Source organism: Sceloporus occidentalis, unplaced genomic scaffold (assembly GCF_023333645.1).
Source record: "Sceloporus occidentalis isolate IW3139 unplaced genomic scaffold, rSceOcc1.0.p SCAF_1, whole genome shotgun sequence".
Taxonomy (NCBI): domain Eukaryota; kingdom Metazoa; phylum Chordata; class Lepidosauria; order Squamata; family Phrynosomatidae; genus Sceloporus; species Sceloporus occidentalis.
The window spans coordinates 268,253,122-268,272,822 of NW_028316981.1; the positions used below are offsets into that span (position 1 = coordinate 268,253,122).

Consider the following 19,701-nt stretch of genomic DNA (forward strand, 5'->3'; position numbering starts at 1 on the left):
AAAGTAAATATCCTCTTATTAGTCTCTCCTCCCCCCCCCCCCCCCCAATATATGGTGGTTTTAATCATTAATCGTCTATCTGGCATGTGGGCAGATTATTTTTCTAATACATTTAAGGCCAAAGAGGATAGAAATGTGGTAAGATTTGGCTTACTATATGGCTAAAGCCTACAGAGGTTTGGCTCCCCATGTGGCTACAGCCATGACACGGGTCATTTTTAGTCAGTGGACAACTGAACATCTTTTCCCTCCCCTTTCTATAGTGGATGTTACATCAGCAAACCAGAGAAGCAAATTAATGTCACCCCACAATTTACTACAGCCTTTAACTCAACATAAAATTTAACTACTGTATAAAACGTTTTTGTCAATACAGCAAGGGATTTGTCTTTTTTCATTTGCTATGATAAAAGCTAGCCTATATGTGCTGAATAGAAGTAAAAAACAAAGCTGGACCATAGGCTGTGTCACTCATATTATAGTTATTTTAAGGCTACATATTTATACCCATTTACTGGTATATGAACTCAATAACAATAGCAGCTTCATTTATATACCACTTCATACCACACTAAGCAGACGCTAAATGGTTTACAACTGTAAGGGAATTGCCCCCAACAAGCTGAGTACTCATTTTAGCGACCTTGTAAGGATGCAAGGCTGAGTTGACCCTGAGCCCCTGGCTGGGACTGAATTCACAACATTGTTGTTTGTGAGTGAATGGCAAAAGTACTGGCATTTAACCACTGTGCCACCAGTGCAGCTTACTTCTGGGACATATCTATCTCTGTGTAACTATGTGGAAGAAATTAAGAAATAAAAAAGAGTCATATATAGATCCAGAGTAGATAACATGAGCATGCAGGGCACATGTTTCTTCATTTTGTGGCCCTTTAAAATTGAGACACCCTCCTCTGCTCTTGTTTGTTTGCTGAAAACAAGGAGAGTGATGTTTCCAGACACCTTCAGCATACATTATTGTCCTCTTAAACAAGGTGCACCTATGCACTTTTGAATTTATGTTTGTATGACTGAGCCTCCAGTCACTTCTGCCATCAGAGGTTGGCAGTGGTGGTTGGGATCCCCAGAATCTCAACACCTGACCCCTCTTCTCCAGTCCTTATGGAAAGAGAGAGAAATCTCAGGACAAGAGTGCTGCATTTAATAGTGTATAAAGATAAAAGTTTCCCCTTTAACAAGATTGTCTAGTTGTGTCCAACTGTAAGGGGCATCACTCCTTTACTAAGGCAAGGGAGCCAGTGTTGTCAAAGATGGCTTCTATGATCATGTGGTCAGCATGACTGCACAGAACACTGTTACCTTCCCACCAAAGTGGTACCTATTTATCTACTTGCACTTTTACTTGCTTTCGAAATGCTAGGTTGGCAGAAGCTGGGACGAGTGATGGGACCTCAATCCATCATGCAGCGCTTGGGTCTCGAACCACTGGTCTACTGACTTTGTGATCATCAGAGTCTTAACTGCTCAGCCACTACATCTCACATTAATAGTGTATACATCTATTTTCTTTGTTTGTTAGACATAGAATCATAGAGTTGGAAGAGACCACAAGGGCTATCCAGTCCAACCACCTGCCTTGCAGGAAATCACAGTCAAAACATCCCCGACAGATGGTTGTCCAGCCTCTGTTTAAAGACCTCCAGGGAGGGAGACTCCACCAGTCTCCAAGGGAGTGTGTTCCACTGTCTAACAGCCCTCACTGTCAGGAAATTCCTCCTAATGTTGAGGTGGAATCTCTGCTCCTGGAGCTTGCATCCATTGTTCCGTGTTCTAGTCTCTGGAGCAGCACAAAACAAACTTACACCATCCTCAATGTGATACCCCTTCAGATACTTAAAGAGGGCTATCATATCATCCCTTAACCATCTCTTCTCCAGGCTAAACATATCCAGCTCTCTAAGTCTTTCCTTATAAGGCATGGTTTCCAGACCCTTCATCATTTTGGTTGCTGTCCTCTGGACAGACTCCCATTTGTCCACATCCTTTTTAAATTGTTGTGCCCAGAACTGGAGACAGTATTCCAGGTGAGACCTGACCAAGGCAGAAAAGAGTGGCACTATTACTTCCCTTGATCTAGACACTATACTTCTATTGATGCAGCCTAGAATCTCATTGGCCTTTTTAGTTGTCACATCACATTGTTGACATTTTTCATTTAAATGGCATGTCCTTTGCAACTGTGATTGATATGTAATGACACAGATTGATATATAATGATATAATGATAATTTAATGACACCTTCAAGAGCTGCCCCTTGTAATATCACTAGCCCTCCAATGACATTACAAGGGCCATTCCTAAGGCTCAGATTTTGGTGCAGAAATGTCAGGGCTGGGACAGTCCTGGAAGGACAACCTAGGCATGGCAGCAGTGGTCTGTAGCCTGCAGTGGGTATGGGGTGCATGAGAAGTAGCTCCAAGATATTATAGGCTTTCCAACTCTGATCCAGGCAGATGGACATCCTTTTTGCACAGTGGCCAACCACATACCCACAGTGGAAGACTAAAACCAGGACATGAGTGCAATATTGCTATTACTCTCAACAAGTGTACAAAGTAACATTAGTGCAGAAAAATATGCGTTTACAGTGCATACTTAAACTTAGTACACTTACTGGGGAAAAATGGAGTACCTCTCATCAGCACTATGTTGAGAACCATGTTTTCCTATCATATTTAACCATGTTAGAGTTTTCAATAGGATGTAAAAGAAATGTCACATATTAATCTATGGCAATGCTGTTGCCTCTTGCAGAAAGCAGAAGGCAGAGAACTAAGAACAATGACTGCTGGTACATAGAATCATAGAGTTGGAAGAGACTACAAGGGCCATTCAGTCCAATGCCCTGCCATGCAGGAAATCTAAATCAAAGCATCCCCAACAGATGGCCATCCAGCCTCTGCTTAAACACCTCCAAGAAAAGAGATTCCATTACACTCCGAGGGTTTGTTCCACTGTCGAACAGCCCTTACTGTCAGGAGGTTTGTCCTAATGTTGAGGTGGAATCTCTTTTTCTGGAGCTTGCATCAATTGCTCCAGATCCTAGTCTCTGGAGCAGCAGAAAACAAGCTAGCTCCCTCAATATGACATCCCTTCAAGTATTTAAACAGGGCTAATACTGTATATCATCTCTTAACCTTCTCTTCTCCAGGCTAAACATCCCCAGCTCCCTAAGTCATTCCTCATAGGACATGGTTTCCAAACCCTGCACCATTTTGGTTGCTCTCCTTTGGACACGCTCCAGTTTCTCAACATCCTTTTTAAATTGTGGTGCCCAAAACTGGACACAATATTCCAGGTGGGGCCTGACCAGAGCAGAATAGAGTGGGACTATTACTTCCCTTGATCTAGACACTATACTACTATTGATGACAGGAGGGAATATATGGAATTTTTCCAGCACCAAGTTTTCAATTGCTGCTTTTGCTGCTGATGAAGTTGTTGTGTGCATTCAAGCCATTTCTGACAGTAAGACGAAGGTCTCACAGGGTTTTTTTTTTGTTATTTTTGTTGTTGTTACTTTGCAAAGATTTGTTCAGAAGTAGTTTGCCTTTGCCTTCCACTGAGGCTGAGAGTGTGACTTGCCAAAGGTCCCCCAGTGGGTATCCATGGTCAAGTGGGGATTTGATCCCTGATTTCAAGTCATAGAGCAGTGTTCAAACCATTACACCACACTGGTTCTCAATTTCTAACTACACATAGGCTGCATCTACACTGCACAAATGATGCAGTTTGACACCACTTTAACTGTCAGTGCTATGGAATTCTGGAATATGTAGTTTGGCGAGATATACAGGCCTGTTACAGACTGCCCAAATAAAGCTGCTTCAGGTCTCTTTGGAGGTATGCTATTTAAATGATGCATGCACCCTAAGAATCCGGAAGCTGCACCAAAGCTGCACTCCAGTGCTTAGGAATGGAGTGTGGCTTTGGCACGACATCCGGTCTCTTAGGACCCATGCATCATTTAAATAGCATACCTCCAAAGAGACCCGAAGCAGCTTTATTCTGGCAGTCTGTAACAGGCCACAGTCTTCTCTGTCAGAGAATTCTGATGCTACATCAAATTACAAATCCCAATCTTCTCCATAATCTTCTCCATAAGATGAAGTCATGACAGTTAAAGTGGTATAAAACTGCAGGAGATTAAACTGTGGGATAGAGCCAAGGTAAGCACTTCTTTCAAAGGGACAATGTGTCTCTTTGGAAAATTCTGTAAGTACACATGATTTTAAAAAATCCCTGTCACAAGGAATAAATTCAGGATGTTTATTTTTTATCCCTTTTTCTTACATGCTGTACTCTTGCTCAACAAGATAGCATGACAAGTACAAATGCTGGCTCTAACTTATTTCAGCTATTATGTAAGAGACCCATACTGTCTCCTGTGGTAATAAAATATTTGGCTATTTCCAAATAAAAGAAGTTTCCCCCCTTGTGTGTTATTTACATTTGGTTTCTAATTACATAATCATTTTTATCTTCTCCATAGCTCCATAGGTCCCACCCAACTTTTCTTAGATAAGATCCAAATTTTATACAATAAAAATATTTTCTCTTTCAAATTTTCTTCAACAACACCACCACATTCCTGTCTAAAGAGTTACAATCTAAGAGACACAACACTGATGAAATATATTTTCCTCAAGTGGCAAACTTCTGTATCAGCTTTGGTATTAGGAAATAAAGAGTGGTAAAGTAATAGGCATTATGGTTTCTGAACCATATCCTAAATTGGATTGCAAAACCCTGGCTCACCAGATGTTTCGGGATACAAGTCCCATAATTATTGGTCATGCTGGCTGAGGCTGCTGAGAGCTGTAGTCAAAACATCTGGCTACAACTCAATAAGCAGAAATGTTTAATTCAGTTGTGCTACCATTGCCAGGTTGGTCTCTGAGAATAAGCAGAAAGATGCAGATGAAGTGGTAGATTTTAAGGGACCAGCTACTGTTCCTAAGTATGCAGAGTTCTCAGCTTAAAAGAATGCAGACAAGAAGAAAACAAACTGCTCTTGCATTAGAGTTCACATACCAAAATGAGGTAGCAGCATTTATCTACAGAATAAGCATGAAATAGCTTTTGCTGGTCCATATGGACATTTTGAACAAACTGTTATACTCTCAGATAACAGAACTGTTCCCCTACAAATTAGCGCATCAGCTATTCCCCCCATTTTCTGAATCAAATAGTACACTGAGAATACAGAACTTCTTACATATGAGGGAAAGGGTTTTACTGCCACCTGCTGGTTTCAATATCTAACATCTCCCTAATTTGCAGGATCCCACTGTGACAGCTTAAGTCTTCCTACTATTGTGAATTAGGGCCTCATTTCCAGTTACAGATAAATTGGTGTGCAAGCCAAATTGATGGATCGATTCAACATCGGATCATGGTTTACACTATACTTGTCCCGATCGCATTTTCTGTAATTTTATGGCTTCAAAAAAGCCCACTTGTGGTTCACATTCATGTATGAATCAATTCAAAATAATTCAGCTCCAGCCTGCCAAGGGGCAAATTTGAATCAATTCTGATCCATTTGTGGTTCACACTTGCATTGAATCGATTTGGTGGAAAAGACGCAGAAAAAATCAGCATCGAAAAGTCGCAGGTTAAATGGGTCTGGTGCATGGCCCCCCTCACCAAATCACTTCAGCGAATCAATTTAAGTGGGAACCAGGGTCGTTTGAACCAGTTCAAATCGAATTGCCATCCAGCTTAAAAGTTAGTGAGAATGAGGCCTAGGTATTCCATAATGGTGAAAATCCTGAAAATAAATATATAATGAACCTGAAACATATTACAATTTCTGTATCACTTCAATGAATATTTGTTGTTAACTGCCTCCAATTCATGGTGACCTATCCTCCATGACTTCCCTGATTGAGTCTAACCATCTCTCTCTCTCTTGCTACTATCTTTTACCTTTCCTAGCATTATTGCCTTTTTCAATGAGTTATGCATTCTCATGATATGGCTAAAGTATGACAACCTGTTTCATTATCTTGGCGTCAAGACAGAGTTCAGGCTTGATCTATTCTAGGACTCATTTGTTTGTCTTGGCTGTCTATATTATCCTCAGCACCCCTCTCCAACACTGTATCTCAAAGAAGTAGGATTTTCTTTTGGTTGGCTTTCTTTACTGTCCAACTCTCATATCTGTATGTGGTCATGGGAAATACAATGGCTTGGATGATTCTAACTTCAGTGTGCACTTGTATACCTTTGCACTTTAGGATCTTATCTAGTTCTTTCATAGCTGCCCTTCCCTTTCCTAGTTTTCTTCTGATTTCTTGACTGTAGTCGCCATTTTAGTAAATATTTGATCTGAGGTATGGGCAATCTTTAACTATTTTGATTTCTATGTTGAATTTATGTAGATCTCCTGTGTTCATTATTATTATTATTATTTGCACTTTCTTCTTTACTAACTTTCCTTAGTAATTTCAAACTTTCATTAGTAATTAGTTAAGAAGAATAATCCTTGTGCCAAGTTAATTGAAATAACTACCACTTGCACATTCACATATGTGTGTACATGTGTGTATGCATGCATGTGTGTATGCATGCATGTGTGCTGATTAATAATTGTGCGCAGAGTTCTGATGCGTATCTGAGAGTCAGGATTTTTAAATTTCACTTTTTAAGCATAGCATAACTGCTCAAACATTATTCACATTGTTCTTCAGTCAACAGACTGGTATCAGCTCTATATTGTAGAGAAATGGCATGGCATATGCACATCTTTGAATCAAAGGTTTGGAATAAACCCTTGTTTGATTGATACTTATCTTACTATACATCTTGTTAGAAACTCTTTCTATAAACTGTTCTGCAACATCCCACTATACAAACCACATGCTAGCCTGTAGCAATACATTTGAGAGAGTAACAACAGTTCAGCTGTTCAAATAGCTGAGAAGCTCAGCTGTTTTTCACCCCTCATTGCTTCTGCTGTGTCCTCCGATCATTTTTCTCGATATGCTTTGTTCTTTGCCCTTATCAAAGTCCTTGTGCTCAGAATGGAACATGGCGTTTAAGGTAGCAGTAAGAGACGAAACAACCCATTATTACCTCTCAGCTCTGTAATGCTTTCTTTTCATTAGATGAGCAAGCTATTTTTTTTTCACCTAACAACACATTCCAAGTTTATATCTTGCTGGTATACTTGACAACTTTTAAAACAGCTTCTTTCCACTTTGTTCACTTTCTAATACTGCTTAAATATTTTTGTCACTAGCAGCAACTTGAAAGTCCCTAGGCGAACTGTATTAAGGAAACAATGAAAAGTACAGTACATGTAACAACTCCAATATATTTAGTAAAACAGAAAGAAACTGTGGTTTGCAATTGAAATAATTTAACTACCTGATGAGCTGCATGTTAAAACTGAAAGTTTAAAAGTTAAGCACATCCAGAGTGACTGAAAAGTCTGAGATTTTGTTCCTATACTATATTAAAATAAACCAACCTGGCGGCCTGGTATAAAAAAGTCTCTGATCACTGGGAGTTAACAGGATAATATTCTGGGAAAACAAATGGTGTATGGATTTCTAAAACAAAATGGAAACGAACAGGAACAAAAATCTGTGACTTTCTGGTATTTTGAATCAGTCTGGATGCACCCTTATTGTCTGTGTAGAGAGACCAGAAAAGATTAGTAGAGCAGGCTGAAGTCCTACCAGCTGGCTAAATGTAAACAAAACGATAAAAGGGAACAGAGTCTTTACAACTGAAAAACAAAGCCAACATGGGCTTTCTAACTTAACTTTTCTGTAACAGCTATCACAAAAGGGGCAGGAAGCCCCAGGCAGAAAGTCAGACCAAAAGCATTCAGCCTCTGACGCTGTTTAGAAATGAAAAATAGGAGCTTATTGCATTAACAAATAAGTCGGCTTACCTCTTCCGGCTTGAATTCAGGATCCGGGATGCCCCTAGATGTTATCATACCACCACTGATCTAGCCAGGATGCTGCTACCCAGATGCACTCTGGGTTGAAGCCTTGCTCAGCTAGCTTTTTTGAAGTCGAAAGCTCCCTGTCTTTGAAAAAGTGTTGGCTGAGCAAGGCTTTAACCCAGGACGCATCCAGGCGGTGACATCCTGCTTGATCAGTGGCAATTTTGGTAGGATAACATCCAGGTCCTGAATTCAAGCTGGAAGAGGGAAGCCAGTTTATTTGTTAATGTGATAAGCTCCATAGTATGACTCTGGTCCCCTAATGAATGAACAAATAAGCAAATACTTTGGTCCTTCAAAGCCAGTCTGCCTAGATTGACTGACTCAGAAGACACAAATAATACTTCCTGATTGGACATCCTAGAATGGGGTAAAATCACTTTATTTACTATACTTTGACTGAATGTCAGTATAATAGAATAATAGTAGTATAATAGTTAAAGTAGTCTCTAAACAGATAGCTATTGTTACAGAGATTAAATTGCTATGTTGAAAGTAAAGCTTTGCATTAATTCAACATAGCAAATTAATCTCTGTAACAATAGCTATCTGTTTAGACCTATAATTCTGAACTACATTTTTAAGTATCTCAACTGTATTGCATAAAAATACAGATGCCTTCCATATACTGCCATGTATTTGGAAATGCTGAAATGCAAACAAATATTGAAATGCAAGTTGTCTCATCCACAGGGTTGCCATGGGTCGAGGCCAATTCAAGGGCAATTAACAATATTATTATTATTATTATTATTATTATTATTATTAGCAACCTTTATTTATGAAGTGCTGTAAATTTACACAGTGCTGTACATACAATCTTTTTAGTTAGACGATTCCCTGCCCTCGGGCTTACAATCTAAAAAGACATGACACAAAAGGAGAAGGGAGTGGTGGAGGGAAAGGGGATGAAGTCCAGCAGTTCCTCTCTACCTCTGAGGCCTGGACCAAGGTAGATGGACTGGAGGGAGGGCTTGGCTTCATAGTGGATGGTTAATCTTCTTCCAGGGAAAATACATACTCTCAAGTAGGATAATACATATACAGTACATAGCAATACAGGAAATGGTTTGATAAACAGGCACCAAAAGAATATCAAATAGTAAGCGACAATTATGCAATGCCTGGGAAGGCTTCTCTGAACAGGATGGTTTTCAACTCCGTTTTGAAGCTGGTTAAAGAAGTGATGGCTCTTGCTTGTGGGGGAAGAAGGTTCCAGGAGTGAGAGGCAGCAAGTGAAAAGGGGCGAATCCGGGATGGGGCAGAGGAAATCCTGGGCTGAGACAGCAGACCTTGACTATCAGAATGGAGGGCCCTGGTGGGAAGGTGAGGAGAAAGAAGGTCTGATAAGTACGGAGGGGCCAGTCCATGGAGGGCTTTAAATGTCGACAGCAGGAGCTTATACTGAATGCGGAAAGGGAGGGGGAGCCAGTGAAGGGATGCCAACACAGGAGAGATGTGGTCAGAGTGGTGGGTGGAAGTGATAATGCGTGCAGCTGAATGCTGGATAGAGATTAAAGGATGGAGGTGAGAAAGAGGAAGCCCAGCCAGAAGGACGTTACAGTAATCAAGTCGTGAGATCACTAGGGCATGGACAAGGATCTTGGCAGTAGAGGCAGAGAGAAATGGTCGGATTTTGGCAATATTGTACAAAAAGAATCTACAAGCCTTGGCTGTGGTCTGGATCTGAGGGATACACGACAGAGAAGAATCAAAGATAAAACCAAGACTGCGGGCTTGCTGGACTGGTTGAATAGAAATGTTGTCCACAGAGACAGAAAAGGAGTGTTGAAGGGTGGGCTTAGGAGGAAAGACAAGAAACTCCGTCTTGGACATGTTGAGCCTCAAACGCCGATGGCACATCCACTGCGAGACAGCTGTGAGGCAAGACGAAACTTGTTGTTCAAGCCTTGGAGAAAGGTCAGGGGCAGAAAGAAACAACTGGGTGTCATCGGCATACAGATGGTAGGAAAAACCAAAAGAGCTAATGAGTTTTCCTAAGGACAGTGTGTAGAGAGAAAACAGAAGGGGACCCAGAACAGAGCCCTGGGGAACTCCAACAGATAAGGGAACAGGAGAAGTCTGACCCCCTGCAACTACTGCAAAAGATCTGCCAGACAAGTAAGATCTAAACCAGTCAAGAACAGAGTCTGAGAACCCAAGGTCAGAGAGTATGTCAATTAAGAGAAAGTGATCAACGGTGTCAAAGGCTGCAGACAAATCGAGAAGGAGGGGAACAGAGTAAAGGCCATTAGCCTTGGCCTGTAAAAGGTCATTCTGTCTCTGTAGAATGCCTTGGGCGGAAACCAGACTGAAAGGGATCGAGGATGGAGTTGGCTTCAAGAAACTCAAGACAGCACGAATAAACAACCCGTTCCAAAACCTTAGAAAGAAAAGGAAGAAGAGAAATCGGACGATAGCTAGACAGAGAGGAGGGGTCAAGAGAAGGTTTTTTCAGAATTGGGGAAATGAGAGCATGTTTGAAGTCCGAAGGGAAGGAGCCTGTAGAGAGAGAGAGATTGAAGATATGGAGAAGCGAGGGCAGAAAGGAGGGAGCTATAGAGATTAGAAGATGAGTAGGAATTGGATCAAGAGAACAGGTTGCAGGTTTAGAAGAGTTCAGAAGTGTAGAGAGTTTATCCAAAGAGGCAGGAGGAAACACAGAAAATTTGTTAGGCGAGGACGATAGAAGATTAAGAGCAGAAGAAGAATCGGGGGGACTGTCTCAGAGCAAATAGTGGTAATCTTAGAGATGAAATAATTAGCAAAGTCATTAGGAGAGAATGATGAAGAGACAGGAGGAGAGGGAGGTTTAAGCAAAGAGTTGAAGGTGGAGAACAATTGCTGCGGGCACCTCTCATTGGCAGAGATCAATGATTTGTAATAATTCTGTTTTGCCTTAGAGAGAGCGCGCGAGAAGGAAGAAAGAACAAATTTGAAATGGATAAAATCAGCCCACTGTTTGAACTTTCTCCAAAGACATTCGGCCGCTCTAGAGTAGGACCGGAGAAACTTAATGTTTAGGGTAAGCCAGGGCTGAGGCCGAGTCTCAGAGGAAGAAGTGCGTACAGAGCCAGGGGCAAAATGGTCAAGAGTCGAAGAGAGAGTGAAGTTAAATAAAGACATTGCTGAATCAGCAGAATCCCCGAGATTTAGGGAAGAGAGAGATGAATCCAGGGTCTGACCAAGATGGTTAGAGTCAACAGATTGAAGGTTACGAAAATGGCGGTAAACAGTATGACGAGGAGGTGGAGTATAAGTGAGAGCAAAGGAGATTAAGTGATGATCAGATAGTGGAAAGTCAAGAGCCAGGTAGTCAGAAACGGCGCAGTTTGCAGCAAGAACTAGATCAAGACAGTGCCCAAGATGATGAGTTGAAGAGTTGGAATGGGGTTGGAGGCCAAAAGAAGCTAGGAGAGAGTTGAAGCGAGACGTTGTAGGGTTATTGGAATCATCAGCGTGGATATTAAAGTCACCTAGGATCAAAGTGGGGACTGAATCTGAAAGGAAGAATGTCAGCCATGATTCAAAGTCTGAGAGGAACTGGGTGGCAGAGCCAGGAGGGCGATAGATAACTGCGACCCGGAGCTGTAGAGGAGAAAAGAGTCTGATAGGATGAAACTCAAAGGAAGAGAAATGATAGCTGGGGGGTAAAAGATAGAACTTGATACTGGCAGGAGTTAGATAGCAAGATACCAACCCCTCCTCCTCGACCCTCAGGGCGGCTTGTGTGGGTGAAGGAGAGACCACCAAAAGAAAGGGCAGCGGGGGTTGCAGTATCATGGGCTGGGAGCCAGGTTTCGGTGAGAGCGAGGAGATTAAGGGATTTGGAGAGAAAAAGGTCATGAAGGGGCAGCAGAGTGGCAGTTCCAAAAGGAACAGAGGAAGGGAAGCAGGGAGACAGGAAGAGGATGAATGGGGATCAGGTTAGGGGAGATGTGGGGAGCCATGGGAAGGATAGGGTTCGCAGAGAAAAGAAAGAGGTGTAGCTGGCTCTCTTTCTGATGTAAAGGAGTTTGAGGGGTTTACAGTTAAAGGTCAACAACAATAACAGTAATAACGAAAACAATAATAATAATATTGCCTGGTCAGGCCTTCTGGGAAAGAGTCCGATGCAAGCAGGAAGTTCTTCCAGGCAGCACAGGTTATATTTGTCTTTTTCCTGTGGAGAATTCTGGGACCAGCAGGAGAGTGAGATGGAGCCAGGTGCCTTCTGGGGGGGGGGGGGGGGAGCAGAGTTCCTTTGTGGAGGGCAGATGGGCGCCCTGCCTTCTTTCCCCTCAGAGGCAAAGATGGAGCCAGGTGCCTTCTGGGAATAATAATAATAATAATAATAATAATTTGTTTTATTTATATACCGCTATTCCAAAGATCATAGCGGTGAACAGCAAGTAAGCTAATTAGCAAGTAAGCTAATTTGCCCCCAACAGTCTGAGTACTCATTTTAGCGACCTCGGAAGGATGCAAGCCTGAGTCGAGCTTGGGCCCTTTTGCTGGTCTTGAACTCGCAACCTTGTGGTTTTGAGTGAATGGCTGCAGTACAGGCATTTAACCACTGTGCCACCAGGCCCATATAACAATGTAAGTGTATGTAAGATGCCGATCTGAGAAATCCTCAGCAAATGATATGTAAGATGTGTGATCTATGTTGCAAGCTGGTATTTCTAAGAACTGCAATGTCCAACAAGCACCATGTTCAATGTACCATACAAGTTTGAGATTTGTTTCTTATAAAAGATTATGTAATAGGATTCCTGAACCATGTAATATCTAAAAAAAAGTGCTAGGTTTAGACTATAAATGTTGATCTTTTTGCAAAGGGTATGTAACTTTAAATGCTTATTGTTTTATTTAATAAATACATTATAATAATAAAATTACCTGTTTATTATTTCAGTATTATAGATTTTCTGAAAGTCCAAAGATTAAGAGAGTCTTAAAGGGAATATTCATTTCAATCTGTCTAGTAAACAAAACAATTATTTACAACCTTGGGTGCTCAGGTGACCAATGGTGGAGTCACTAAGAAATGAACTACAAATTGACAAGTATGAGGGAAAGAACCTTCAGTCCCCTAGCTAAGAAAGAGAAGTGGAGAAACCATGCCTGTTCCATGATCAGTGTCAGAAGGGTCAATTAATGGATGTAACAAATGGTTCAAAGAATTTTAAGAACGCCAGTCTTTCTCTCACACTGGAAGAAACATTTCACCTAAAGGTACATCAGTTTAACAGGCAAGTAGCAGGCGAGAGATCTAAAAGGAGGAACAAATTAATTCAATTTCATTTGCAAAATCTTGTTATGCAAACTGCCCAAGTTATACCAAGGCTATATAGTCACAGTTCAATCCACTGCCGATGCAAGATTCCATCACAAAGGTACCCCAAGACGTCACCATATAGTGTCTTTCTAAAAAATTCAACAAAGGAGACTCCATCTTTCAAAGTAATCCCCTTCACTGTTTAACAGCTCTTTTCAGCAACCTCCTCCTGAAGTTTAATTTGAATTTTCTTCCTTGTAATTTGTATCTGTTGCTTCAGGGCCTATTCTCTGGAAGCAGAAAACAAACTTGCTCAACCTATTACCTGACAATCCCTCAAATATTTAAAGATGGCTATTGTAATATCTTCCAACTTCCTTTCTCCAGAATAAACATATTCACCTCCCTCAGTTGTTCATCACAGGGCTAGCTTTCCAGAACTTTTACCATCTTGGTTCCCTTCTTCTGGGTACATCCCAACTTGTTTATATTTTTCTTAGGGCCCTTTCACACTACACAATTGTATCACCATGAGTCTACTTTAATTGCCATGGCAACATCATAAGGAATCCTGGGATTCTCAGACTAGGGAGGGGTACTTAGAATTGTCAGCCAGAGAGCTCAAGTGCCTCACCAAACTTCAAACCAAAGGATTCCATAGGATATGGTCATGGCAGTTAAAATGGGATCATAGTGCTATAATTGTGTAGTGTGAAAAGGCCTTAGGACACAGTACCCCAAGTGAGGTCTAACCAAAGTAGAAGTGAGTGGCACTATTCCTTTCTTAATCTGAACACTATGCTGTACTCTAAAAAATTTCATACACTCACACATACACTCTCTCTCTCTCTCTCTCTCCTCTCTCCACTGCTAGGATAGGTGAACAATTTTTTGGCAATGGTTATATTCCTCAAGAGAAGCTTTCTCGATGCTCTTGTCATGACAGTATGTGGTGTTGAAATAAAGGATGAAGTAGTCTCAAGTCAAAAGTAGGTAAATCTGTTTCCTTTCTTGTGACACAGCTGTCACTTTCCCTCTTCCTCCCCAAGTAGGAGGATAATGTAAGATCAGCCTTGCAGAGTACTGAACTGATCTATCAGATGGCTGACCTGATCATCTTTTGAGGATGCTGAAACGAGGCCAAAGGCAACAAGTCATTTGATTTTACCTTAGATGACCTGAGGAGAAAGTGGAGCAGCATACTATTCATACTATATGTGTGTAACAATGTAGATTATAGGATGAGATTAAATCCACTTCTGAAAGAATAAGTGTGCTTTTGAACCTTTATGTGTTCAAAGGCAAGGCAGTGGTAGCAAGGCAGATTTCCACACAAACCATTCTTTTGGCTCCCTAGTCTCACATTTAGCAAAAACAAACAAACAACCTCCAGTGTATAGAAATAAAGAAATTTTACTTTAAGATCATGACTGCTAAATTCAGGTGAGAAGGAAAGTATCAGTCCAAAAAACACCCACAGTTTTCTGTTCCAACCATAGTTCTTATTGCATTGGATCAAGTGAATTGGAGATCCTGGGTGCAACCCACGGGCTGGAATGCACAGCCACAGAGCTAATTCTTTCTCATTCTCTTGCTCTCTCATACACAAACACTTACACAAAGTGTAACAACTAAAGTTACTAAAAGGATTAGAAAAATTCTCAATTCTAATACATCTTGGATCTTTCAACATCATTGTTAGCTGCTGTCTGGCACTGAGCTGTATTATTCTGGAGGACAAGTAATTCCTAGTTTCAAGTATTATCCTGAAGGCCAAAATAATGGCCAGTCCCATTCAACAGGTCTAAATTACAATGAATTCAGAGAAATGTAAAGGTAAGTATTTAAAGGCTATCAGCTTTATAGGGAATGAAGCTTGCCTTGTTTTCTTTACATTCAGTTTCATGTTGTAGAATTGAATACTCCAGATATTTCTGCTGGGAGGAAAAAGCAAAACAGCCTCACCTTCCCAAACATTTGTATCTGCTTGTGATGTCGCCCTGATCTCCTTGTAGTGCCCCTAGTAGATCAGGGTTTGTGACACTATGTGCATGCAAAGAATCATGAGTGGCAAAGCAATGGATCACAGATACAGCTAGCAGCAATTTCTAAGGTCTTTTTCAGTTGCCTGACACACTTAAGCCAGATTTCAAATAGGCTACTTAGAAAAAAAACAAGACTTCAGTATCCAGGAGATATATCATGCCACTTGTCATATACAATATAATCACATTTAAGCCACTGGTGAGATATGCTTTTCCATCAGTAATGCTTCAGAAGAATGAGATTGCAATTGAGAGCCTTTTTAAGACACTGAGGAGTTTATCACACAGGAGGAATTTCTCTCAATTTCGAATGAAAAGAAAGTGGTGCCAGAACGCATTCACGTGAATTCGCTAGTTCAGCAAATTTATGTGAATTTGAATTGCGTTCGAACTGACTTTCCATTGCCCGAAAATAGCTTGCCATTGCCCGAAATTGCGTGTGATCACCTCTCACGCAATAACGTGAAACCCCATGATTGTGTTCAGACTGACTTCCCATTGCCCGAAACTGCATGTGGTAGTCTATCATGCAATAACGTGAAACCCCATGATTGCGTTCAGATTGCCATTGGATTATACTTCTAATTTCCCTTGTCTGATAAACTCCTGAGAGGCAAGGAGTAGAATGCTCATTTGACACAACTTCCCTGGGATCAGTGTGGTATAGTAGTTGGCATGTTGCACTGAGTCTCAGAAAGTCAAGGTCCCCATTCAGCCAAGAAGCTCACATAGGTCTGAAACAGGTGAAAAAATCCTGCTTCCAGGTGGCTTGATGGCATGGTGATCACATGGCATATGCCTCTAAGCCACCTGGGAGCCACCGCCAAGTTGTCCCACCCAGAAAAGCCACCCTAAAAAGAGTGGTAAAAAACTAGTGCTTTTCAGAAGCTGCTTTGAAACAGTAGTGATGGGATGGATTGAGGCCCTGTGTATGCAGTTGCCATGGCACCAAGGCATGCAGCTTTAGGGCAGCCCCAATCCACCCTTGTTGTGCCATCTGTCTTATCCCTTAGTCTCTTTAGCCCTATCGCAATCTCTGGACCCAACCTTCCCCACAAAGTTGTTGTGTTGATAAAATGGAGATGAGCAAGAGTATCATGTCAGCCATGTTGGGTTCCTTAGAGGGAAAAATGGGAAATCAACTTAATAGCACTCAGTGGTCTAAATCTTATTTTATTCATGATTAGCATAGATCCATTAAATGCATTAGATTTATCTACAGTACATGCTGACTCACATTCGCCATAATAAATGTGTCTGCTCTAGCTGGGACTAACCAACAGTGTGTCAGCCAATGTATGAGTGGGCTATTTTGTGACTAAGAGTACTACCTCTTGCTGTAACATCTTGTTCATGCTCTCATGACAAAAAGGCATTGCCACCAGTAGAGTGTGTGAGACAGAGAGAGAAGAGGAGAGGAGAGGAGAGGAGAGGAGAGGAGAGAGAGAGAGAGAGAGAGAGAGAGAGATTTTCCCCTATTAGGAATATTGCTCAGGGGTCAATCAGGCAGGGAAAATAATCCTGGTAGAATGTGGCTTGAATCTTTGCTGTTTACATGCATTTTGAATACACCCGATTAAGTTGAAGGGGGGGGGGGGGGCTGCCAAAAAACCACTTAACCCAGAATAATCAATCTCAGGTTTCTTTTTTTTGAGTTTTCCTAAAAGATTCACATTGTTGATTGTGTGAATAACCAGATCTGGGATAAACTGAGATAAAACTCTGCAAGACGTGAACATACTTTTAACATATTTGCATAACTGATACCATCTTTATTTGCAGTGCTGACGTGGGAGCAACAGAACGCACAGAGAAAACTGGAATGTGTCAGTGAGATTATTTGGACAGACCTAAAAAATATATGAATAGGACCTTAGACTTCTGAGATTCTAAAAGAAGTACATTAAGTTGGCAAAAAATGCAGCAACACAAATGTTTATATGTGAGCCCTCCTCCCTGTAGCAATTGCATATCTTCCTCCCATTTAAAAGATCCTGATGGAAGGAACGCCCAGATATTAACAATTAATGGGACCATATTATTCCACATAATCATTTTTGTACCGAAACATGAAAGGAAAATTCCAAGTGACATCCGACCGAGGAGTTATTTCTGATATGACAGTGTAAAAGAAAAATCACAAGATACCAGTATTCCTGCTTTTGCAAGAAGTATGATCTTTCCATAGTTCAGATTTTAAATTAAATATAATAAAATGAGAATTCACTGAAAAATTAATTTGAATAGCTAATATTTTCATATTTTCATGGTAACAGATGCTATTATATAATCCAGTGGTCCCCAACCTTTGGTCCTCCAGATGTTGTAGTCTTTAGCTCCTATAATTCCTGACTGTTACCCAAGTTGGGTGGGCTTCTGGGATCTGAAGTCCAAAACAAATAGAGGACCAAATGTTGGGAACCACTGATATAATCCATTGGTAGCAGAAAACGTTTTTGCATTATTCAATAGTCTGCGCTCATGAATTGTGAACTGGTGTTCAGCTGCAGAACATTTGTTTCAGTACTAAAGCACATCTCAAAACATATGAAATAGTTATAAAGGTGGTGGTGCCTTTAACAACACACAAAATCATACAACTGCAATGACAGCAAGAGGATACAAAATAAGGAGAAGATGCGCTACACAGTGTGTTGTATTATATTTACTATGTTCCTACCTGAGTACCTAGGCAGGCAACCATCATATGAGTAAGAAGTTTTGCTGCAAACATGGAAGACCTGGTACAGAAGAGGTGTGAAAAAATAGCCAATATGAAACCTGTTAAACCAAAAGGGAGAGAAGAAAAACAGGGATTCTGCTTAGATTATTACTGGGAAATAGGCCAGCTTTAAAATCTGTAACAATGTTGTTACGTGTAAAGAAAAGAAAAGAATAAAAAAAAAATAACCTTCATCTTTTAACCATACTTAATTTAGGCCATTTCACAAAACTCTTTTCAAAGTTCCCATGTCACTAGTCTCATATAAAGAAGAAAAAACTCTGCTAATTTTGAGTATTTTAACAGTGTTCATATTTTCTTGAAGAAAGGACTTCTCAGTGCTGCAGTTCACACACAAACAATGTCTCATCTAAGATGTCATGCTGCCCTTTGGCTCAAAGCTGAAAGGAGCTTAATAAAGAGCATCCAGTGGAATTCCTTCTTAGTTGTTGTTGTTATTATTATTATTTTCATTTGTATGTTACCTTCCTCCTAGGAGTGAACCAAGGCAGCCTACAGATATAAAGACAATCTTTAAGAGAGCTACCCAATGAAAATCCAGAGCAGATTCCCACTAATTCCCACTAGGGCCCTCCGTTCTGGTAGTCAAGGTCTGCTGTCCCAGCCCAGGATTTCCTCTGCCCCATCTTGGATTCGCCTCTTTTCACTCACTGCCCCTCACTCCTGGAACCTTCTTCCCCCGTGAGCAAGGGCCATCACTTCTTTAACCAGCTTCAAAACGGAGTTGAAGACCATCCTGTTCAGGGCAGTGTTCCCAGGCATTGCATAATTGTCACTTGCTATTTGGTGTTCTTTTGTTGTCTGTTTTACTGAATCATTTCCTGTATTGCTATGTATTTTATATGTATTATCCTACTAGAGAGGCCCCTTCCCCACCACCACTCCCTTTGTGTCGTGTCTTTTTAGATTGTAAGCCTGAGGGCAGGGAACTGTCCAATTAAAAAGATTGTATGTACAGCGCTGTGTAAATTTACAGCGCTTTATAAATAAAGGTTAATAATAATAATAATAATAATAATAATAATAATAACAATAACAACACTGCCAACATGGAAGTCACCAGCAGCTGCTTAGCATAACTTGTGTTTTACTTATTTGGGACTTCAAAGCGTCTCCTCATTTTGGTATTTTATTATTAAGTACAATTTGTTTAGGCCTAAATCCAGATATCCACACAAGTTTCAATGGGTCAAGGGATATTTTGCTTTCTATGTCTCAGTCCTCCATGCCAGATAACATCTCTCTCTTTTGAAACTGAGGAAGTTTAGGAAAAGACTAAGTACTGAATTAAAAGTGGGGGATGTAGTCCTCTTTACAAAACAAAGCAAGAGAATTTAGGGCTCTTTTAAGTCCGATGGGAGATAATGAGAGGATAACGACATCATCCGCATAGAGCAATGAGTTTATATGCTTATTAGCCAGCTTTGGAGGATGAAAAGAAAGATTGTTCAAGGCAGAAACAAGGGAATTAATATAAAAATTAAATAAAGTGGGGGCTAGGACACATCCTTGCCTTACACCCGTCTTGACAGGAATAGCCTTAGAAACATGACCTTGGAGACTGCATCTGACCTTAATGTTAGAATTCTCATGGATCTTAATAAGAAGCAAGAGGAGTCGTTTATCAATATTAGTGCACAATAGTTTCTCCCACAATCTAGATCTATT

General features: G+C 40.8%; 1 protein-coding gene across 1 annotated transcript in view; it reads right to left on the bottom strand.

The window, feature by feature from the left end:
* The window catches only part of ADGRV1 (adhesion G protein-coupled receptor V1), a 361,649-nt gene that overhangs the window by 147,263 nt on the left and 194,685 nt on the right, over positions 1-19,701 (bottom strand). The window contains exon 83 of the mRNA XM_089483154.1: positions 17,971-18,071. Within this exon, the coding sequence (XP_089339280.1) occupies positions 17,971-18,071 (101 nt within the window). The remainder of the gene's footprint in view (positions 1-17,970; positions 18,072-19,701) is intronic.